Below are 21,763 nucleotides of genomic sequence, written 5' to 3' on the forward strand. Positions count from 1 at the left end.
TCTCATTTTGTCTCTCATAGTTGAGGTCTACCTATGATGTCAATTACAGGCCTCTCATCTCTGTAAGTGGGAGAACCTGCACAACTGATGGCTGACTAAATACTTTTTTCCCCCCACTGTACATGTGCAAACTGCTTGCACATGTATTTGTATGGCGATTCTGCCAGTATTGTGTCACGGATCCACTTTGCCCCTCAACACAATACTGTGCACCTGAAGGGACATTCCAGTGGGTATGCGCAAGCCTGACATAATTTTGGTGCAGGACAGTTAATCTAAGTGCACTCAGTTTATGCACGATCGGAGTGTCAGATTAATGAAGACCATGTGGCAGTTGTTTCAACTTCTAGTAGAAGGTCTATATCTAGAAAAAGATCTAAATTTCTAATCCGTGTTTTTTTTTTTTTTTTTTTTTTTATCTCTTTCTTCTATTTTCTGTTCACGATTAAGGATGTAGCCACTTAGCCTGAGATTACTCTTAAACAAAAGCATTAAAGGAATATGCTTTACAGCAGCCACATGGCTAATAATAATAAAAAAATAATATTTATATAGCGCACACAGATTAGGCAGCGCTGCACAGAACTTGCCAAATCAGTCCCTGTCCCCATGGGGCTCACAATCTAATAAACCTACCCCTATGTTGTGGAGTGTGGGAGGAAACCGGTAAACCCGGAGCAAACCCACACAAAACACAGAGAGAACATACAAACTCTTTGCAGATATTGACCTGGATGGGACTCAAAAACAAGGAGTGGACTGGATGGGACTCGAACCCAGGACCCTAGTGCTGCAAAGCTGTAATGATAACCACTGAGCCACTATGCCGCCCACATTTAAGAATGTTCTAGAGACAATTCCTGTGGTCTGTGGAGAGTTTTCTAGACATCCTCTGTGCAAGTGAGGACACATATAAGCTGTGACATCAGCCTGTGTTAGTAGTGGATGCAATGATGACGTTTCCTATAGAGGTGTTATCTTCTATTGTATGTGATGTAAATGAGGCGGCTGCAGCATAGAAATTCCCTACAAGGCGATATCTTCCCTTCTGTATGAGCCATGGATTGACAGGAAAAGAATTGATTCTCATGGACTTGTTACCCAGCTTGTAAATTAGACAACAATTAATCTTGCTTATATCAACAGTGATTAGCCATAATGTATGGAAATCAAATACATTTGTCTAATCTGATGTGAAAACATTCTAATAGAAAAACACTACGTCCTGCCACAATGTGACTGGGTTCATTTTAATTTCACCCATATTTAATCAGGTAAATCTCAGCAAAAAGCTTCTAGTTGTAACCAAGTCTTCCTGCAGTCACGTGTACAACATCGAATTCAGATATTCAGTAGTTTAAAGTTTACACTTAAGGGCTTAATCACAAAACAGATCCGTTTGGTTTCCATTTTGCATTCACATCAGGTTTTTTTTTTATGCCCACATGCCATCAGTTCTGTTTTTTTTGCATAAAAAAAATAAATAAAAAAATCGGTGGATAACAGATTTGTGGAAAAAAAGCACATAAAATAAAGGGTCAGCAATCCATCCATGAAGATCATGAAAGCATACAGAGGAAAAGGCTGATGTAATATACATTCTTAAGGAGACCGCAAAGACACAACGTCCGCAAAGACTATGCATGCACTGCTGGGAAATCTGGGTAAGGAATATGCCAATAAGTGCCCCAGAAGGAGAATAGAAAAATATGACTATACGTAGTGCTACCTTAACCCTTTGACGCCCTGATCCTTTTTTGAGTTTCCCTTTTTCATTGCACACCTTCCAAAAGCCATAACCTTTTTTATTTTTTTATTTAAAAAGCTTTATGACGTCTTATTTAAACATGGATAGAGAAATCTTGGGTACACAGTGCATGTTATGTCCAGTGAGATCATCCGTTACAAAAGACAATTTCCTTAATACTCAAATCAGCATCCATAGCATTACACACCGTCATTGACTTTGAAGTAGAAACTACGGTAACAATAAAGCAAAACTGTAATTAAGGTTCTACATAAATTTGAGTCCAGTAATAATCTCTTCTATAGAAATTTCATATAAAACGTCAGAGTGCATGAACATAAAAAAGCAGCCCTGGAAAAATTCCATGATGCAAAGGATAATGGGATAAATAAAATATACATTTATAAATAGTACTGTTCATGTACTTGATCTATACCTATATTCAGGGTCTTAGCGAGTAACCCATAATGTTGGGTACCACCCATCATACATTATATGTAATATTTTGGTCAAAACCAAATAAAATGAGAAATTAGGGCCCATTCTACTGATTTTTAAAGAATCTATGTACGTGTCAGGTGCTACTACTGGGCACCACAATGTACCTGATTAGGTCATTTACTTTGCTTTCTTTTCAGCCCACACACAGGCATCTATCTGCACATGTTACAATTATTTTTTTATAATACGATATATAAAAAGGTCATTCTTTGCAAGTTAACCTAAGAGGTGATGTAAGTGCATGACCTTTTTATTACTTTTGGTTCAAAGCTCAGAAATGTAGCTGTTATTTTTCTGTTCACAGAATGGAATAGTTATTTTTATATATTTAGAGGCAAGGAGATCAAACACGTTCATGATTTTGGTCATTTACCGTGAGCTTAAGGTATTTTTTAAAGTTTTTTTTCCCTTATTATTTAGGCCACCTTGGGTTTTTGAACCCTAGGTTCTCTGGATGAAGATACAATACAGCGAATTACAACTGCTAACATACTGCTCCAATATTACATCCTGCATCTAGCAGGCTGTAGTAGTGATGGTTGATTGACAGCCGTGGGAGCTACTTGGCTGTCATAGAAGCCATTTTGTGCTCTCTAATGACCTCAATCCAATACACCTCCACTTGGCCAGCAGACAAATCTTTAGCTGTCTAAAAGACACATGAAAAGTCCATGCGAGAGTAGGCACTGGGTGCCGAATCTATGAATAGTACATGTAATGACATCAAAAGTTGAGGAGCCAAAGATCTGCCCTAGCTGTGACAAATCTGTCAGCACCTTTCTCCTGATTTCTCGAGAACAAGAACAGCACCCCAAACACTCACATTCATGTACTTAATGTACTCTAGACGCCAAGGCTGTAAATATATATGTATGTTATTGCCAAAAAGGTTCCTTTAATCCAGTTAGAGAAATGTGGTTCTGCTGTCAGTAAGTTCATACACAGAGACCAAAAGCAATACTCCAGTGAGAATGACCAGAAATTGCATTGGACAAGTTTTGATACAAAATACAAGTTATTCAAAAATATCAAATACAGTCAGTCCCCGGGTTACGTACAAGATAGGTTCTTTAGGTTTATACTTAAGTTGAATTTGTATGCAAGTCAGAACTGTATATTTTAGAATTGCAACCCCAGTCAAAATTTTCTTTGGTCTGCAATTGGATTTTAAAAATGTTGGGTTGTCATAAGAACCAGGATTAACACTAAAGCTTAATTGCAGACACATTTGATAACAGTTATAACTATTTATAGTAGCCTAAGACTAAGTACAGTAAATTACCAACACCCAGAGGTCTGTTTGTAACTAGGGGTTGTCTGTAAGTCGGGTGTTCTTAAGAAAGGGACCGCCTGTATGGTGTTCTGTGTGTGTGCACATTACTAGGTCTTTATTACTAAGAACCAAATAAGAGTAAAATGAGAATTCTTCGGTAAAGCAGGCATTATCAAGGTATAAAAGAGCAGCAGGGCTGCAGCTCTCTATTACCTATGTGAATATACAGCGCACGGAGTAAAACATCTTCACTAGCCATTTACCTAAGTATTAACATAAACTGAAGCAACATAATGAATATATTTCTAACTTGTTTTGATTTTATTACCCGAAGCAAAAAGACATAAATGTGCAGCCAACACCCGGGCGGCATAAAGAGAAAGATTCCTCTGCATTCTAGGAATTTAGTGCAGTCTGAGAATGCGAGTCTCCCTTTCCACCTGGAAGGAATGTGGACAGGAATGTGCACAACTGTATCCAAACCACTGTATACCCTCTATTCTCATACACCTTCACTTCTGCTGACACACACTACATCATAGAATATCCACAGGTCCATGCGGTTTATACTCCAGTCTGAGAAACGGGTATAACCATAATTCTTTATAAAGCGGCAACATATTCTGCAGCGATGTACACAGATAATAATCACTCAGGATTCCCGTTTCAGTATTCAGGATGAATCAAGTATGCAGTATTTACCCGTGCACATTGGTTTTTCACTTGGCAGATCCCATTACGCTCAGCTGGTACTGACAATTTAATTTGTATGGGCACTGAAGAGATGCCGCCAGCAATTCATTGTATAGATTAGCCAAGTTGGATTATATTCAATCCTTTTTCTTGTTCTCTCACTTATCAGTCATCCCTTTATAACAATATCATTTGGGCTTTAAAAAGCTTACCCCAAAATGTTAAAGGGGAAAGGGGTCATTTTTAAAAGGGTTGGCCACTTAAACTGAACTTTAACAGGGCAAGTATAAGACCCTAATAGATGTAGGTCATGTGAAGCCCAGGTAGCAGGACTCGGGACTTCTTGTGACATCTGGTGCCCTGCTGGCTATTGGCCGATGAATGGCCCGTGCAGTTTTTTCTGTCCCCTGTCACCACCAATCCCATATTACTGGTTGGAGAGGCGAGCAGATATACAAATGCCCAGAAAACCCCTTTAAAATTAAAGCACATCCCACTTGGACAGTGGTCTTTACATTTCTTTTCCTATATAGTATTATCTGAGCAACTGTGTGTGTATTCTACGTAGCCTACAGTTGCCCGAAAATGAAAGTTGTAAATTATATCCCCATATTATTTCTAGATTTCATTCTAAAATTCCAGCAAACGAGTGGGCTAATTGCACTTTAACTGAACTAATACAGAACATTAATGTAACCAATAGAAAGCAATGTATCCACTTTTATCTACTGGGCTATAGTGGATCAATATTAGTGGGGCGATGGAAAAGCTACTGTACACTACAGATAAGGAAAATGTCTTCAAACGGACTGCTGCACACTCAATACTTGCCAGCTACAGGCTATGTGAACGGTATACTGGATGAAGGAAGCATACACAATAGCAATGTACAGGATGGTGAAGCAGATTACAGTATATATACTGCATAATGTGTACTTTACATACTGTATATACTTGAAGCTAGACAGTTGGTGATGGCCGCATTAAACAGATGGCCACTTTTTATGGCACAAGGAGGTTTTCAAACATGTGAAAGAAGGGAGAGGATTTAATGGACCTGCGTCTTTTTCCAAATCTATTAGGATATCATAACAGAGCACCTTGGCATCAGATGTCAGTAGTCTTGAAGTGGCCATGTTTAGCTCAACCTAAAGTGTACTAAACAAAAACTCCTCATCTAGTAGACAATTTATGGATATAAACTGATCAAAAATTATCCAAGGTCCAAAGTAGAAGACCACAAAAAGCAACATATTTTAAGGATTTATAGCCTTGGTAGGGGTCTCTGATGCTGGTTGGATAACGTGACAAGCTTTCTCTGAAGGTTTATGGTCTGCATAACCTGAAGCATAGGTGTCACAATACTGTATATTCTAAGAAATGTATGACAATTTCTACCTGTGCTGCTCTAATGCCAATGCTTTTATAGGAAGTTTAGGCCATACAAGTTCCAGGCAGTGGATACTGCTGCTATGCTAGTTCTATGTAAAATCAGGCTCCTGGTTGAGTACTACAGCAATCACTTAGCACGAAGGGGAAGGCTATGGAGTAGTTCCATGAAATGGTCTCACTGCGCAGAATTATGATGACATCCCTGTGCAGAAAGTCCAGCTACAATCATGGAATACAAATCAACTTTCCACAGCTCATCCTTTCCAAAACCTGTGCTTTTGACCATTCTGCTATTACAATATTCTTCTTGTCAAAGGGTTGTGTCCCTTACAGTCTACATGTCAGTACAGATTAGTCATTGATAAGTCATCAATTTATTCACAGATTTATAAATGAAATACCTAAGAAACTGCACAAAGAACTTTTATTCAGTGACAATACTAGCATTTACAAAACTCATGTCAGGAGAGCTTACAGTTCTCTTAAAGGGTTTGCTCAGGTCAGGAGGTCAGCTGGTTCTAAGAGTAAAATTTTTTGTACAATGTACAATACAAATGCAAAAGTGATATCCGTACTACAGCACTGCCTATGAGACATAGGTTTTATTTACTGCACAAATCTGTTTTTACTTCTCAGCACATTTATACAGCAGTATTTTTTAACAAAGATAAAATATTACAAAGAAATTGCTGAATGAATAAAATGCAGTGCATTAAGATGTGCTTACAGCATAGTTGCATTACCACTGTGCTCGTACTCTTTATGTTGCAGGATCAAGCATTTTAATTCTTTGACAGATTAAAAATTCAGCTGCGTTACCTGTTCAATGTGCAGATGGCAAAAACACTACATAATAATGCTTCATTTACAGAAAAGATGAAGCAAAATAGAAGGGATTGAAAATGATATTAAAGCTGGCGGAAGACCACTGGAAGGGCTGAAATGGCTGATGGACAAATCTACTGCGCTACGAAATGGAATATTAAATAAGCACCTGCTGTTTCTGCAAGACCCCACACACCGTGGAAGATATAGAACAAAGACAAAATGCTGCCTTTTACACATAAATTAGATACTAAACACAAGATTGGATCTGACGCCTCTCTGTCGGGATACAAGTTAATCTATACTTTTAAGAAGAACTCAAACGATTTAAGAAAATAAAAAAGCAAAACTCCTCAATAACCACAAGTACACAATGATTACACATTACAGATACTATGCGAATAATGAGAAAAAAAACCATCAATACATAATGGAAATTCTGATCCACTTCAGATTGATATGAGGATTATTTGTTAAATGTATTTCCACATGTAATCCAATACAAATGGATTGTAATAAAAAGATTTAGGACCAGTGCATATCACAGTGACACAAGTGCAAGGAGACAGAACACAACCATAATACGGAGGCCATCTGTACTGTTGTGATTAATGATATTTACATTGGAGATCAAAATTAGAGAACACACAATATCCTAAATGCCAAAGTCATTGTGTAATCCTATGTGAATATATCCTAACATGAGTAAAATAGCAGTATTTACAGGGAGCCTGTCACCATATTATCACAAATACAGCTAATAACAGGTTCCTATAGAGCCCTATTAACTACCTGACACTATTCTTTTGGCTAAAAATAGTTTCCCACACATCCCAATAAATCCATTTTATCTTATATTCCCTGGAATCAGAGGGGGTAGGACTTGTTTGGCCGGTCCCTGCCATCTACTTCTCCCCATGCCTTATGCCTCCTTACTATTCCGCAGGTAATGTCATGTGACCAGGGTGATGTCATCAAAGGTCCTGCACCCTTTACATTTTCTAAATGTACCCCATGTATGTATCTGATGACATGCTTTGACAGCAGCCTTCATGGATTCCCACTCCTCTCCATCCTCCATGGAGGGTGCTGTGATTTCATGTCATCAGATACATACAGCACATTATGCTAATGTTAGGAGGACGATGATGTCACTCTGGTCACATGACATGAATGTAACAAGGTCAGTCACAATAATGGGGCGAGGTTCACTGGAAGCCCAGCAGAGAGAAGAGTCAAAACCAGAAGACAAGAGTCAGGAAAGATAATTTGCATATCAAAAAAATCATCTGTAATTAAGGTACAGTGCCTCACTGGCGGCTAATTTTAGGTGACATGGTGAGAACTTGTAACCCATTACCAGCAGGCATTGTTAGTCAGGGTGATAAAATTCTGTTGACAGGTCTTCATTAAGCTTATTTAATAAACTGTATATATTCTAAAGCACCAGATAAAAAAAAGAAAAAGGAAATCTTCCTATTCACGTTCTTCTATGCAATTCATGCAGGGGTGACTTTATCTGTCCTGGTTCTTGTGATATACACCTGATTTTGGCTTCAAATATTGCCTCAAAAAACCTGAAAGTTTGAACACACCCTTAGGTAGAATGCCATTTATTTCTTATCTGGCTTCCATTGTGTAGGGAGAGAACACCATCCTAGGTAAGGCATGTATTTATAAACGCATTCATTCCCCTTTATTGCCCAAGGACACGTGAAGAAGCAGAACAAAAGAATGAATTGCATTCAACTCCTAGAAAGTTTTGTAAAAATCCCCTGAACACACAGAATCTGTTTTGCCCTGCTCTTATATGGGCAGATAATGGTGTAAAAGCTCCACTTGTTCATGTGAGTGAATCACACAGTAAATTATATAGTTCTTTGTGTCTGCAAATGCCATGAAGTGACAAGCCTGAAAACAAAGAAAGCCTATTGATAAACTAACCGCATACACACCGTGAAATTTAGAAGATGATGCTGACATAGGATAACACAGCATATCCATGCAGACAGATAGACATAATACAGTAGATTTCTGTAAACAACATTCCAGTATATAGTACAATGGCCTTAAAGAAACCAAGCAAAGCCTCAATAATCCCTATGCAGAAGACATTGCACACCTTTATAACATGCAGAAACCCTTTGAGATTTATGCCTGTAACCAAGCCTAAATCCAGGGATATAAATATTATGCTCCCAAATATATCCCAAGCCAAAGTCATACTTTTTCTTACCTAAAGACTGGTAGAGCTCTGTCATTTTGGGATGATCCCAACAGGTTGTCTGAGTATCATGACTGCAAGAAAATGAGAAGAACATTTTTTACTTGTTTGCTCGGATTCATCAATATAATAATATATTAAATACAGAAATATAATCACAGCTACATATCACCCACACTTACTTACATAATCTACAATACACAGCCTGCTATGGCCTATAATCTACCTAGATGAGCCTCTGGTACCATATAACAAGTTAGATCTAAGCAGAATGTTATAGAGCAGGAAGAGTTGAGAAGAAGTTGAAAACGTATCTACTGGAACTTTTATGAAGAAAAAGTAAACTACGTATGAAAGCCCAAAAGAGACCAAAGACACTCGATCAATATGTGATCAGTACGATTTTGATGACACCACTTGATAATTCATTGATTTTTTTTCACAGCAGCCAAGCTGAAGTTTTATTGCGACTTAATCGCTTATTTTGTCTGTCGGTATGAGCCAATTACAATGATGGGTTGTTTTCCGTCCACAAGTATATACATTCATCACTAGGAGCGGAGCAGTGTTTTGGTAAGGTTTTTACAACAGTTATTATTACCTTTGAAAAATGACTACGTGTAGATACGTACAACAATAGCCATGATATACAGAAACTCACAGCAGGGGTTTTTTTTATTTTTGAAAGGACACATTACAGATAACAAAGGGATTGAAAAACTCTCTTTTATAGTGAAAGATCTAGAATTTGTTGAATGATGTCCCAAAGAAGCATTTTACTTCTGATGCCATGTTCCCTTCCACATCTGTGCGATTCCTAGAAGATTAAAGTGTCTGCTTGCAGCTTGTTTTGTGCTGATAAATCCACAGGGCAGTGGCGGGGAATTATATCTTATCAGATGGCCCCTGCTGATAATAGGTATCCTGTATATTAAGGAGTTGCTTCCTATTTGGTGTTTAGATTCTATACGCCCTGAAAACATGTACATACAAACCCCATGACATGTTACAACAAACTGGCTTATGTATATACAAATACCATCAATCTGCTGGAGGTTCCACGTAATGTCACACAAAATATAGCTCACAACTGTAACCAGATCGAGAATAGCAGAAGGAAAATGTTTTGGGTTTTCACAATTATTTGAATTATTGATATGGCTGGAACAAAACTTAATGCAATAACCTGTAACTGGGGGACTTTAACATACGTCTGTACAAAGAAGTGGGGCCAAGTAATTGTAAGAACTCACATTTTAAGCACAATACTCATAAAATAGCGATAAGATAGCAAATGAAGACCTGCTGATGCTCTATTGTACACAATGGCTCACATTTATCAATAGCAGTGCAAACTGTACTATGTGCAGTTTGAATGGGTAGCCTGCAAGGGGCGCCAGACTCATGATTTGTGGCGCCCGTTCATGAATCTGGTGCTCTCTGCACTTCTCCGACAGAGTGCACAAACTTTTTTTTTGAGCAAGCGACAATTCTGTCGGACACTGCTCAATAAACATTTTGTACAGTCTGCTGCAGTTGATGTGTCACCCTAAGAGAACCACCCTCATGACTATAGTTTATCCCGTCAGGCAACACAGTATTCCCCCGTCAGTTACCCCTCCCTCCCCCCAGTTAATGCCACTGTTGGCAATTGGCTGAGAGAGAACATCCTGTGTGTCGCAAAACCAGGAAATAGATACCAGTGGCGCCCTCAGAAGTGACTGAAGAAATCATTTAAATCCATCAAGCTCCATTAGTTTATCCAGCCTTGAGAAGAATTTATTCTAAAATTCCATGTATAACTATAACAAAGCCCACAAACCGTTTTGTTTACCATTTAATGGGGAACATGTAATTTTTTTTGGGAGTGTAGTTTTTATATTTTGCTACTTTTTTGACGAAAGCTTACATTTGTACCCATGATAATCTCTCTCTAAATTCCACCGAAGGCTCCATGTATATGTCCACAGCAGCAGACGTGTGCTGCAAACCCGGAGGAGAGGGGAAAGGTGAGCGCTGTTCACCCCTCCGCTTACCATAGGGAGCTGAGCAGCCTCTTCGCAATTCAGAGCAGGTATAGGACCTGATGCAAGATGGAGCACACGGCTCAGACATTGGGGCTTCTTTACTAAGGGTCCGCGGCCACACTTTCGTCGGATTTTCCATCGTTTTCGGGTTTTGCACAGCTGTGACAGGCATTTTAATGGGGGATAGTGTCGCACGCGATTGGATTTTGGTGCGGCGCTGGCTTTCATGCGTCAGAAATTGTGGGACAGGCCGTCGGACGATCCGACTGATTCGGAGTGCAGGATTTAACTTTCAAATTGTGTCGCATGACAATGCACTTACATACACAGGAAGAAGAAGGTGAACTCCAGCGGACCTGAGCGGGGAAGCGACACATGCAGGATATCGGGAGCACAATCTTAGTGAATCGCGACAGAGTGCATTATGGTCAGACAATGCACTTTCTGTGAACTCCCATCAGGTAAGTAAATGGGCCCCACTGTCTGTGGTGAGACACAATGGGGTTTCTGCCTCCTTTGTGGTGCTTTCACTGTATTTTCTCCTTTCCGACCCATTTAAAAATTGTCATGTAATATCAGTTCTGCTGCACCCAGGATTTATATCAGAGCCGTGAATTAGCAACTTAAAAAAAAACTACTAACTTTTTTTTGCCAATGTATCAGATCCAGATGTATCACATAGAAAAAACTAATAGGATATATCTGACCATCAGTCTTCAAGACTAAAGATACGTGTGTCCCAATGTACGAATGTGTAAGGAATTAGCATATTAGTACGTGTGGATGGGCAAGCTTTTCTATACAAAATGGCCATCTTTCACAGTCTTCTTTCACAGTCTTTCATGTACAAGACTTTTGTTACGATGTGACTTGTCCATCCATTGGGAAATAACATCTAATGTCGGTGCGAGTCATGACAATAACCTTTCATCAATTAAAAAAAAAGCCTCCCTTAATAGGCAGATGGAAATCCAATGTCTAACGTAGCAAATTCCAGAGAATGTCCCCTGGCAAAGCCCCAGCTGTGCTAATTGACAAGTGACGAATTTAAAGTGTCGAAAATTATTCTGCGTGGACTGAACTAAGACTGACAAACTTATGTCAGATGGAAAACAATTACATGTCCTCCAAGAGGGAATCTGCCTAGCTCTGCTATGAAATCGGGTTTTTCAAGAGTCTTGTGGCTGATAGCACAGAGGGCAGATTTTCTCGGGTACTTTACATGCACAACACAAGGAGGCTGCAGCTATTTCACTTCTGGTCTGGAGAGTACTGCCGCTGCTCCCCCTGCACACTCACAAAGTTATCATTAATTCCAAACACAATCTTGCAGCTTAAGAAAAGGTTAGACTCCAGTGAGAGTTCCTCTCCTAAGCTGCTCTGCCATTTTCAAAGGCCATTTAATTGTTAGCTTTGGGAATGGAAGGTGGGCTGCACTAAGACTGCTTGCATTAAACCTGGACGACAAAATGCCAGCTCAGCACATTGCACAACACCTTGTGAGACGGACAATCCTTAATTGGGGGCTTGATAAGAAGAGAGTTGTCAGAGATGCAATGTTTGATCTGGAGATCACACAGAGGGATTATTTATTTTCTTACAGTCATTTATTAAAGTGATGTGTCTAAATGGATTAAAATATCTGCAATCCCCCTTTTTGAAGGCTGATAAGCAAGTCAACATGCTCCTGCAGATATAATGCACTAGAACCGGCACATTACAAGCAAAGACAGAGGAGAAAACCCAGATGGAAAAAAAATAAATAAAAATCTACGCAGGTTGAGCTCAGAGCGTGAAATTAGTAGAGAAGGGAACCACAAACAATAAGATCAAAAAGTGGATTTTGACAGCATGAGCTCTTTTAGCCCTTCCAAATCAAGGGGACATTTTACAGTCCTTTAAAATTGGGAGATTTAACTTGCCATAGGCACTGGTCTCAGATGAAACATGAAAGACGTATCAGATTCAGCATCTTAAGAAAGGCTTGGCTTTCACGGTCAAGAAAGTGGTCATGGTAGAGAAAGTGGATATGGAAAAGACATAAAGAGAGATTAGGGCAGATTCCACTGAAAACCTGAGAGGTTAGTTATCTTAGCTGCATTCTAGTGGTCTTAATATTCCCCTTTTCTTACCTCGTAGGATAGAGAGTTTGAGTAAAGTGCCGCATGGCGTGTGTCATTTGCTATAGTATGACTGGTGTGATACATGTCCGCTTTCATAATTAATGTGATCCTTTCATAAATCTCAGAGACAAAGGCAGGGACCACTAGTCATATTACCCTGCCTATAGAGAGATAACATACAGTGATACCAGGTATAAGAAGATGAAGACCACCCCTGATGTCTATCAGATGGGCGATACATTCCTTATATCCACCTCAAGTAATTGGGGACAGCATTCCCCTGCCCTTTATCCTAAGGCCAGTTTCACAGCATTTTTGTAAAAACATTCTTTACTTTCCTTTGTATAGTTTTTTATTTTAGCACTGACCTTCCAGGCAAATGAGAAATAAAATGGTGGGACTTATTGTTTCTTTTAAAGGGGCTGTACCCACTATTTAAAGGGAACCTGTCACCACATTTTTATAATGCAAGCTAGCGACAGGTTCCGGTACATCCCTATTAACTATTGCGCTTTTTTTTTTTTGCCAAGAATTGTGTCCCTCACATCCCCATAAAAAAAATACTTAAAAAACTTATCTGGCATTTAGCCTGGACTTGTAGCGGGTCAGGAGAGGCGGGACTAGCTGGGCCGAGACAAGCCACCCCTCCCATTAGTTATACATCACTCAGCCAGCTGGGTGAATTCTCACGCCTGTGCACTGTTCTTTTTCCTGACATGCGCAGTAAGTGGCCACGAGGGTTTGTATTGGCGCTCTGCGCAAGCGGGGCTTTCCTGCTAGAGGATGCAATCCCTCACTGCGCATGTCGATGAAAAGAACAGAATGCAGGCACGAGAATTCACCCAGCCAGCTGAGTGACGTATTACTAATGGAAGGAGAGTCAGGGAGTGCAGATAGGCTGGCCAGGCCACACCCGACTCAAGTGCTGGCTACATGCCAGGTAAGTTTATAAAGTCTTTTTTAATGGGGATGTGAGGGACACAATTCTAGGGAAAAAAAAGGTGTTAATAGCATTATGAAAAGTGTGGTGACAGGTTCCTTTTAATATCCTCTAGCAAACTGATTGATGAGTCCAACTGCTGGGATCCCCACCAATCACAAGAGCGAGACCGCAAAGCGTATGGGAATGCTGGAAATTGCTGAACACAGCACTAGTCATAGACAGTGAATGAGCGTGCCAGAGATAGGGGAGCGCTGTGCTCAGCAATTCACAACACTTACATATAACTGAAAGGAGCAATCGGGAGAATGTTGGTCTAGTTCTCACTAATGGGTGTAGCGGCAGGACAAGCATGCATCCTACCACTATAGTCATTCGTATGGAGTTCTGAAGAAGAGCGCTATGCTTAATCTCTAAATTCTTCCGTAGCATTGAATGGAGCAAAAAGACGCTTGCTTGACCTGCCTCTCCAGCCATTAGTGAGCGCAAGCCCTTGGGGTAGCTTAAATAGTTGTCAAATCCCCAATCTGCACAAAAGAAAACTTCATATGTGTCCTTAGCCTAATGGAGTGTCAGAAAATAAAAATAAGGGGGTGCAGATACTGAGGTAAGGAATACAAGCCAATCCTATGAACATGTTCCTTAGATACAATGTATAGAAGAGAACATGGAGATTGAATAATTCAGCCTACAGGTCATAATTGGCATGGCTACAACAAAATAAGGATTATCATCCACTTCACACCTAAATAATGAAGTTAATCAGGATTATCCACTATTCAGGACAGATCAGCAGGGATGGGAGGAAATCAAGGTGATTAGCCTTTAGCATTAAAATGACATAGAAAGAGATAGTCAAAGGACAAGGCTCCATGCGTACAAAACACAACCCATCATACATAAGAACAAAGCTGACGTCTACACTTGCACAGAGAGGAGATGAAAACTACAATTACCAGGGGATTTCATAGTAATTGGTGATTTACTGATATACCACAGGTACTCTATGTCCTTCCAGCATTTAAAAGGGGAGCCGAAATCTCTCAAAAAATGGCCTTCTCAAAGAAAACGACCGGTGTGCATAGTACAAGGTGAAACCTACAAACCATCTGGTCTCCCTTTTTCTTCTTAGTAGTTACTAATAAAATATGAAATGCAGGTAATGGAAAGGGGTAAAGATTGTGGAAATCTACACATTGAAGTATAGAACGTAAACAGCTAGATCTATAAAGACTTCATATAATTCTTGAAGAATGAAGTACGTGGATAAAAACTAAACCCATGTATAGCAAATAGACCCCCACCCGTATGTAGACAGCACCCATACAAGTGCAGTGCACCTAACACCTCTCCAGTATTCCTTACTATGTAACAAAGCTCTGCCTGTAGCGATACACTAAATAAATGTCTCTGTACCAGAAAGAAAATCCAAAGACTTTACTGTCCCACAAAGCTGACCTAGTTCTAAAACCTCAATCTTGTGCATTTTCCGCTGCCTGAATAATCAAACAACCTGGCATCCATCTGTAGTTCTAGCTCCTCTATTTGCATGGCTGTAAAAATATATTGTCAGAATTGCTCTGGGAGGTGGAAATAAAAAGAGGCTTCAAAAGGAATTACCATATTTTATGACAGCCCAATCACCATAGCGACAAATGGCAAACAAGAAGAGTTAATGGGGTATAGTCAGGTACGGGGAGACGGACTTTGGAGGATTTCTGCCTGCATCTACATATCTGGAATAGACACATGCAATCGCTTGTCCTAAATCCAGGGATCAGGCTCATCTTAGCAGAACTTTAGTTTTAATGCATGACGGCTCTGTGACTGCAGAAAACCAATAAAAGGGGCTTAAGCAAATATTGAGATTGGGAAGCATTGTGTAAAATGAGCACAGGATAGTACAAAGGGCAGCTCTATGCAGGAAAGCAATACTCTGGAGCACACTAGACTTTCTCAAGGAAGACAGGGGTAATGGTTACATGTTACTGTAGCTTTAAGGCAGACTTCTGCTGGGGGCAAGATCTATTGTTATATAGCTCTATTATATAGCGGAGGACTAATACACAGAGTATATACTCCAAACATACAGTATCAAATAGTTTACTACTACTATGGAAAACAAGGGCTGAGATTGTCCGGTGCAGCAGAGCTGAATTTGTCGGATTGCTCATTTTTATAGCAATTCACACCAATCCCAGCGTTTACCGGGCGCACAAAGTAACATATTTTTTTTGTTTTATTTATCAAACATTATCCTAATACAATCCAGATATCGAAAGAACTTTCTCACTATGGAACAAACACAATGTGCATTGCTGTCGTACCCAGCTCTGCTGCATCTTTACATCTTCAAATACTAATTGATAAATGAGGGAAAATCAAGGTATTCGCCTCTGCGGCAGAACTTTATGGTGGTGACGATACATGTCACTTGTGTTGAGTAAATATCTGATGTCTTTAGTATCTGCTTAGATATTTTGTTACATATTATCACAACCAATGTCTAAGAGATGTCTCCTGGTGCAGACAGCGGTGTGGGGTTATTCCAGTGCACACAATACAGGTAGGTGTCCTCAGGCAGAGACTTTCACAGGATATTTAGGACTTGAGATTCTTTCTTGTTGTCCCCAAAGGCAAGCAAATTTTATAGCATTCACCAGATAATACCTGAACACATGTCATCTCCCCAATATATACAGAGATAATACCTGAACACATGTCATCTCCCCAATATATACAGAGATAATACCTGAACACAAGTCATCCCCCCAATACACAGAGATAATACCTGAACACATGTCACCCCCCCCCCAATACATACAGAGATAATACCTGAACACAAGTCACCCCCCCCAATACATACAGAGATAATACCTGAACACATGTCACCCCCCCCCAATACATACAGAGATAATACCTGAACACAAGTCACTCCCCCCCAATACATACAGAGATAATACCTGAACACATGTCATCTCCCCAATATATACAGAGATAATACCTGAACACATGTCATCTCCCCAATATATACAGAGATAATACCTGAACACATGTCATCTCCCCAATATATACAGAGATAATACCTGAACACATGTCATCTCCCCAATATATACAGAGATAATACCTGAACACAAGTCATCCCCCCAATACACAGAGATAATACCTGAACACAAGTCATCCCCCCAATACACAGAGATAATACCTGAACACAAGTCATCCCCCCAATACATACAGAGATAATACCTGAACACAAGTCATCCCCCCAATACATACAGAGATAATACCTGACCACATGTCATCCCCCCAATACATACAGAGATAATACCTGAACACAAGTCATCCCCCCAATACATACAGAGATAATACCTGAACACAAGTCATCCCCCCAATACATACAGAGATAATACCTGAACACAAGTCACCCCCCCCCCCAATACACAGAGATAATACCTGACCACATGTCATCCCCCAATACATACAGAGATAATACCTGACCACATGTGACCCCCCCCCCCAATATATGCAGAGATAATACCTAACCACAAGTCATCCCCCCCCCAATACATACAGAGATATTACCTGACCACATGTCACCCCCCCCCAATATATGCAGAGATAATACCTGAACACAAGTCACCCCCCCCCCAATACATACAGAGATAATACCTGACCACATGTCACCCCCCAATACACAGAGATAATACCTGACCACATGTCACCCCCCAATACACAGAGATAATACCTGACCACATGTCACCCCCCAATACACAGAGATAATACCTGACCACATGTCACCCCCCAATACACAGAGATAATACCTGACCACATGTCATCCTCCCAATACATACAGAGATAATACCTGAACACATGTCATCCCCCCAATACACAGAGATAATACCTGACCACATGTCACCCCCCAATACATACAGAGATAATACCTGACCACATGTCACCCCCCAATACATACAGAGATAATACCTGACCACATGTCACCCCCCCCCAATACACAGAGATAATACCTGAACACGTCGCCCCCTTATACACAAGCAATGCCCCGGTAATACCTCCTTCCCTGTAACTTCCAGGATGAAACTCGCGGCTATCCTGCTGCTCCGCTCCGGCTGTAACATCACCGCGGATATAAGAATGTGCCGGGAAAAGCCATTGTAGCTCCCACAAGAAATCAGGCAGAAAGTTGACCTTTTGAGAAGTGTGAATGGGGGAGGGCAGGCAGCTCCACAATGAAGGTGTTCTCTCACCCACAATGAAGGTGTTCTCTCACCCACAATGAAGGTGTTCTCTCACCCACAATGAAGGTGTTCTCTCACCCACAATGAAGGTGTTCTCTCACCCACAATGAAGGTGTTCTCTCACCCACAATGAAGGTGTTCTCTCACAAGGACACACAGGAAGGGAGATGTAGCAGAGCCCGGGGTGTCAGGTGCATTCCTGCAGGAGAAGCCTGGGGACGTGATTCGTGCAGAGCTCATCTGTTGATGTAGGACGAGCAGGGAAGCCTCCCCTGTCATCCACTCCATCCTCAGCACCGGGGAAGTGCTGTCCCCGCTATCACCCGGCACAAAGTTTCCCAGCACAGCCCCGCGCTCCGTCCCTCAGCCCCCGCACTTACCCTTTGAGCAGCTCCCTCATGGCTGCCAGGAGGACGCTCTCACTGGAAGGAGCTGAAGTTCCGGGCTCTGTACACAGGACCGGAGCAGAGAGATAGCACTGCAGTGATACTAGCACTACACAGGGCTAAGGAGAGCAGGGGGAGGAGTGCCAGGAGGAGGGAGGCCTGCAGGCTAGACAGGGCGGTCCTCTGCCTTAACCCTTCCACACACCAGCTCTGCTACACCGTGCCCGGGCACACACCAGCCTACCTACAAACACTGATCTGCCAGCCCATGCCCGGGCACACACCAGCCTACCTACACACACTGCTCTGCTACACTGTGCCCGGGCACACACCAGCCTACCTACACACACTGATCTGCTAGCCCATGCCCGGGCACACACCAGCCTACCTACACACACTGATCTGCTACACTGTGCCCGAGCACACACCAGCCTACCTACACACACTGATCTGCTACACTGTGCCCGAGCACACACCAGCCTACCTACACACACTGATCTGCTACACTGTGCCCGAGCACACACCAGCCTACCTACACACACTGCTCTGCTACACTGTGCCCGGGCACTCACCAGCCTACCTACAAACACTGATCTGCCAGCCCATGCCCGGGCACTCACCAGCCTACCTACAAACACTGATCTGCTACACCGTGCCCGGGCACACACCAGCCTACCTACACACACTGATCTGCTACACTGTGCCCGAGCACACACCAGCCTACCTACACACACTGATCTGCTACACTGTGCCCGGGCACACACCAGCCTACCTACACACACTGATCTGCTAGCCCATGCCCGGGCACACACCAGCCTACCTACACACACTGATCTGCCAGCCCATGCCCGGGCACACACCAGCCTACCTACACACACTGATCTGCTACACCGTGCCCGGGCACACACCAGCCTACCTACACACACTGATCTGCCAGCCCATGCCCGGGCACTCACCAGCCTACCTACACACACTGATCTGCTACACTGTGCCCGAGCACACACCAGCCTACCTACACACACTGATCTGCCAGCCCATGCCCGGGCACTCACCAGCCTACCTACACACACTGCTCTGCTACACTGTGCCCGAGCACACACCAGCCTACCTACACACACTGATCTGCTACACTGTGCCCGGGCACACACCAGCCTACCTACACACACTGATCTGCTAGCCCATGCCCGGGCACACACCAGCCTACCTACACACACTGATCTGCTACACTGTGCCCGAGCACACACCAGCCTACCTACACACACTGATCTACTACACTGTGCCCGGGCACACACCAGCCTACCTACACACACTGATCTGCTACACCGTGCCCGGGCACACACCAGCCTACCTACACACACTGATCTGCTACACCGTGCCCGGGCACACACCAGCCTACCTACACACACTGATCTGCTACACCGTGCCCGGGCACACACCAGCCTACCTACACACACTGATCTGCCAGCCCATGCCCGGGCACTCACCAGCCTACCTACACACACTGCTCTGCTACACTGTGCCCGAGCACACACCAGCCTACCTACACACACTGATCTGCTACACTGTGCCCGGGCACACACCAGCCTACCTACACACACTGATCTGCCAGCCCATGGCGGGGCACACACCAGCCTACCTACACACACTGATCTGCCAGCCCATGCCCGGGCACACACCAGCCTACCTACACACACTGATCTACTAGCCCATGCCCGAGCACACACCAGCCTACCTACACACACTGATCTGCCAGCCCATGCCCGGGCACACACCAGCCTACCCACACTGCTATGCCAGCCCATGCCAGGGCACACACCAGCCTACCTACACACACTGATCTGTTACACCGTGCCTGGGAACACACCAGCCTACCTTCACAAACGGCTCTGCTAGACCGTGCCTGGGCACACACCAGGCTGCCCACACTGCTCTGCTACACCGTGCCCGGGCAAACACCAGCCTACCTACACACTGCTCTGCTACACCGTGCCCGGGCAAACACCAGCCTACCTACACACTGCTCTGCTACACTGTGCCCAGGCACACACCAGCCTACCTACACACACTGATCTGCCAGCCCATGCCCAGGCACACACCAGCCTACCTACACACACTGATCTGCTACACCGTGCCCGGGCACACACCAGCCTACCTACACACACTGATCTGCCAGCCCATGCCCGGGCACACACCAGGCTGCCCACACTGCTCTACTACACCGTGCCCGAGCACACACCAGCCTACCTACACACACTGATCTGCTACACCGTGCCCGGGCACACACCAGCCTACCTACACACACTGATCTGCCAGCCCATGCCCGGGCACACACCAGGCTACCCACACTGCTCTGCCAGCCCATGCCAGGGCACACAGCAGGCTTCCAACACTGCTCTGCCAGCCTATGCCCCGGCACACACCAGGCTGCCGACACTGCTCTGCTAGACCATGCCCGGGCACACACCAGGCTACCCACACTGCTCTGCCAGCCCATGCCCGGCTACAAAACAAGGCTGCCCACACTGCTAGCCAATGTCAGGGCACACAGCAGGCTGCCCACACTTCTCTGCCAGCCCATGCCAGGACACACACCAGGCTTCCCACACTGCTCTGCCAACCCATGCCAGGCTACAAAACAAGGCTGCCCACACTGCCCTGCCAATGTCAGGGCACACACCAGGCTGCCCACACTTCTCTGCCAGCCCATGCCCGGGCACACACCAGGCTTCCCACACTGCTCTAATAGCCAATGCCCGGACACACACCAGGCTGCCCACACTGCTCTGCCAGCCCATGCCCGGCTATAAAACAAGGCTGCCCACACTGCTTGCCAATGTCAGGGCACACACCAGGCTGCCCACACTTCTCTGCCAGCCCATTCCAGGGCACACACCAAGCTTCCCACACTGTTCTGCCAGCCCATGCCGGCTACAAAACAAGGCTGCCCACACTGATCTGCCAGCCTATGCCCCGAGGCTACCCACAGTGCTCTGCTAGCCCTTGCCTGGGCACAAACCAGGCTGCCCACACTTCTCTGCAAGCCCATGCCAGGGCACACAATAGGCTTCCCACACTGCTCTGCCAGCCCATGCCCAGCTACAAAACAAGACTGCCCACACTGCTCTTCTAGCCAGTGTCAGGGCACACACAGGCTGCCCACACTGCTCTGCCAGCCTATGCCCCGAGGCTACCAACAGTGCTCTGCTAGCCCTTGCCAGGGCACAAAGCAGGCTGCCCACACTGCTCTGCCAGCCTATGCTTGGCTACAAAACAAGGCTGCCCACACTGCTCTGCTAGCCAATGTCAGGGTACACACTAGGCTGCCCACACTGCTCTGCCAGATTATTCCCCGAGGCTACCCACAGTGCTCTGCTAGCCC

The 21,763-nt window shown here is 43.6% G+C and overlaps 1 protein-coding gene across 16 annotated transcripts in view; it reads right to left on the minus strand.

Annotated features, from left to right (window-relative positions):
• Positions 1-21,763, minus strand: part of DMD (dystrophin) — a 1,566,296-nt gene that overhangs the window by 75,224 nt on the left and 1,469,309 nt on the right. For 15 of the 16 annotated variants that reach the window (XR_011853162.1, XR_011853161.1, XM_072135922.1 and 12 more), the window contains one exon: positions 8,668-8,729. Coding sequence is in view for 14 of the 16 variants with exons in the window: in XM_072135922.1 (XP_071992023.1) it covers positions 8,668-8,729 (62 nt within the window). In the remaining 2 variants the exon portion in view is untranslated. Of the gene's footprint in view, positions 1-8,667; positions 8,730-18,378; positions 18,579-21,763 lie in introns of those variants that run through there. The other variant, XM_072135926.1, reaches the window with a different exon arrangement.

Source organism: Engystomops pustulosus, chromosome 2, assembly GCF_040894005.1.
Source record: "Engystomops pustulosus chromosome 2, aEngPut4.maternal, whole genome shotgun sequence".
Taxonomy (NCBI): Eukaryota; Metazoa; Chordata; class Amphibia; order Anura; family Leptodactylidae; genus Engystomops; species Engystomops pustulosus.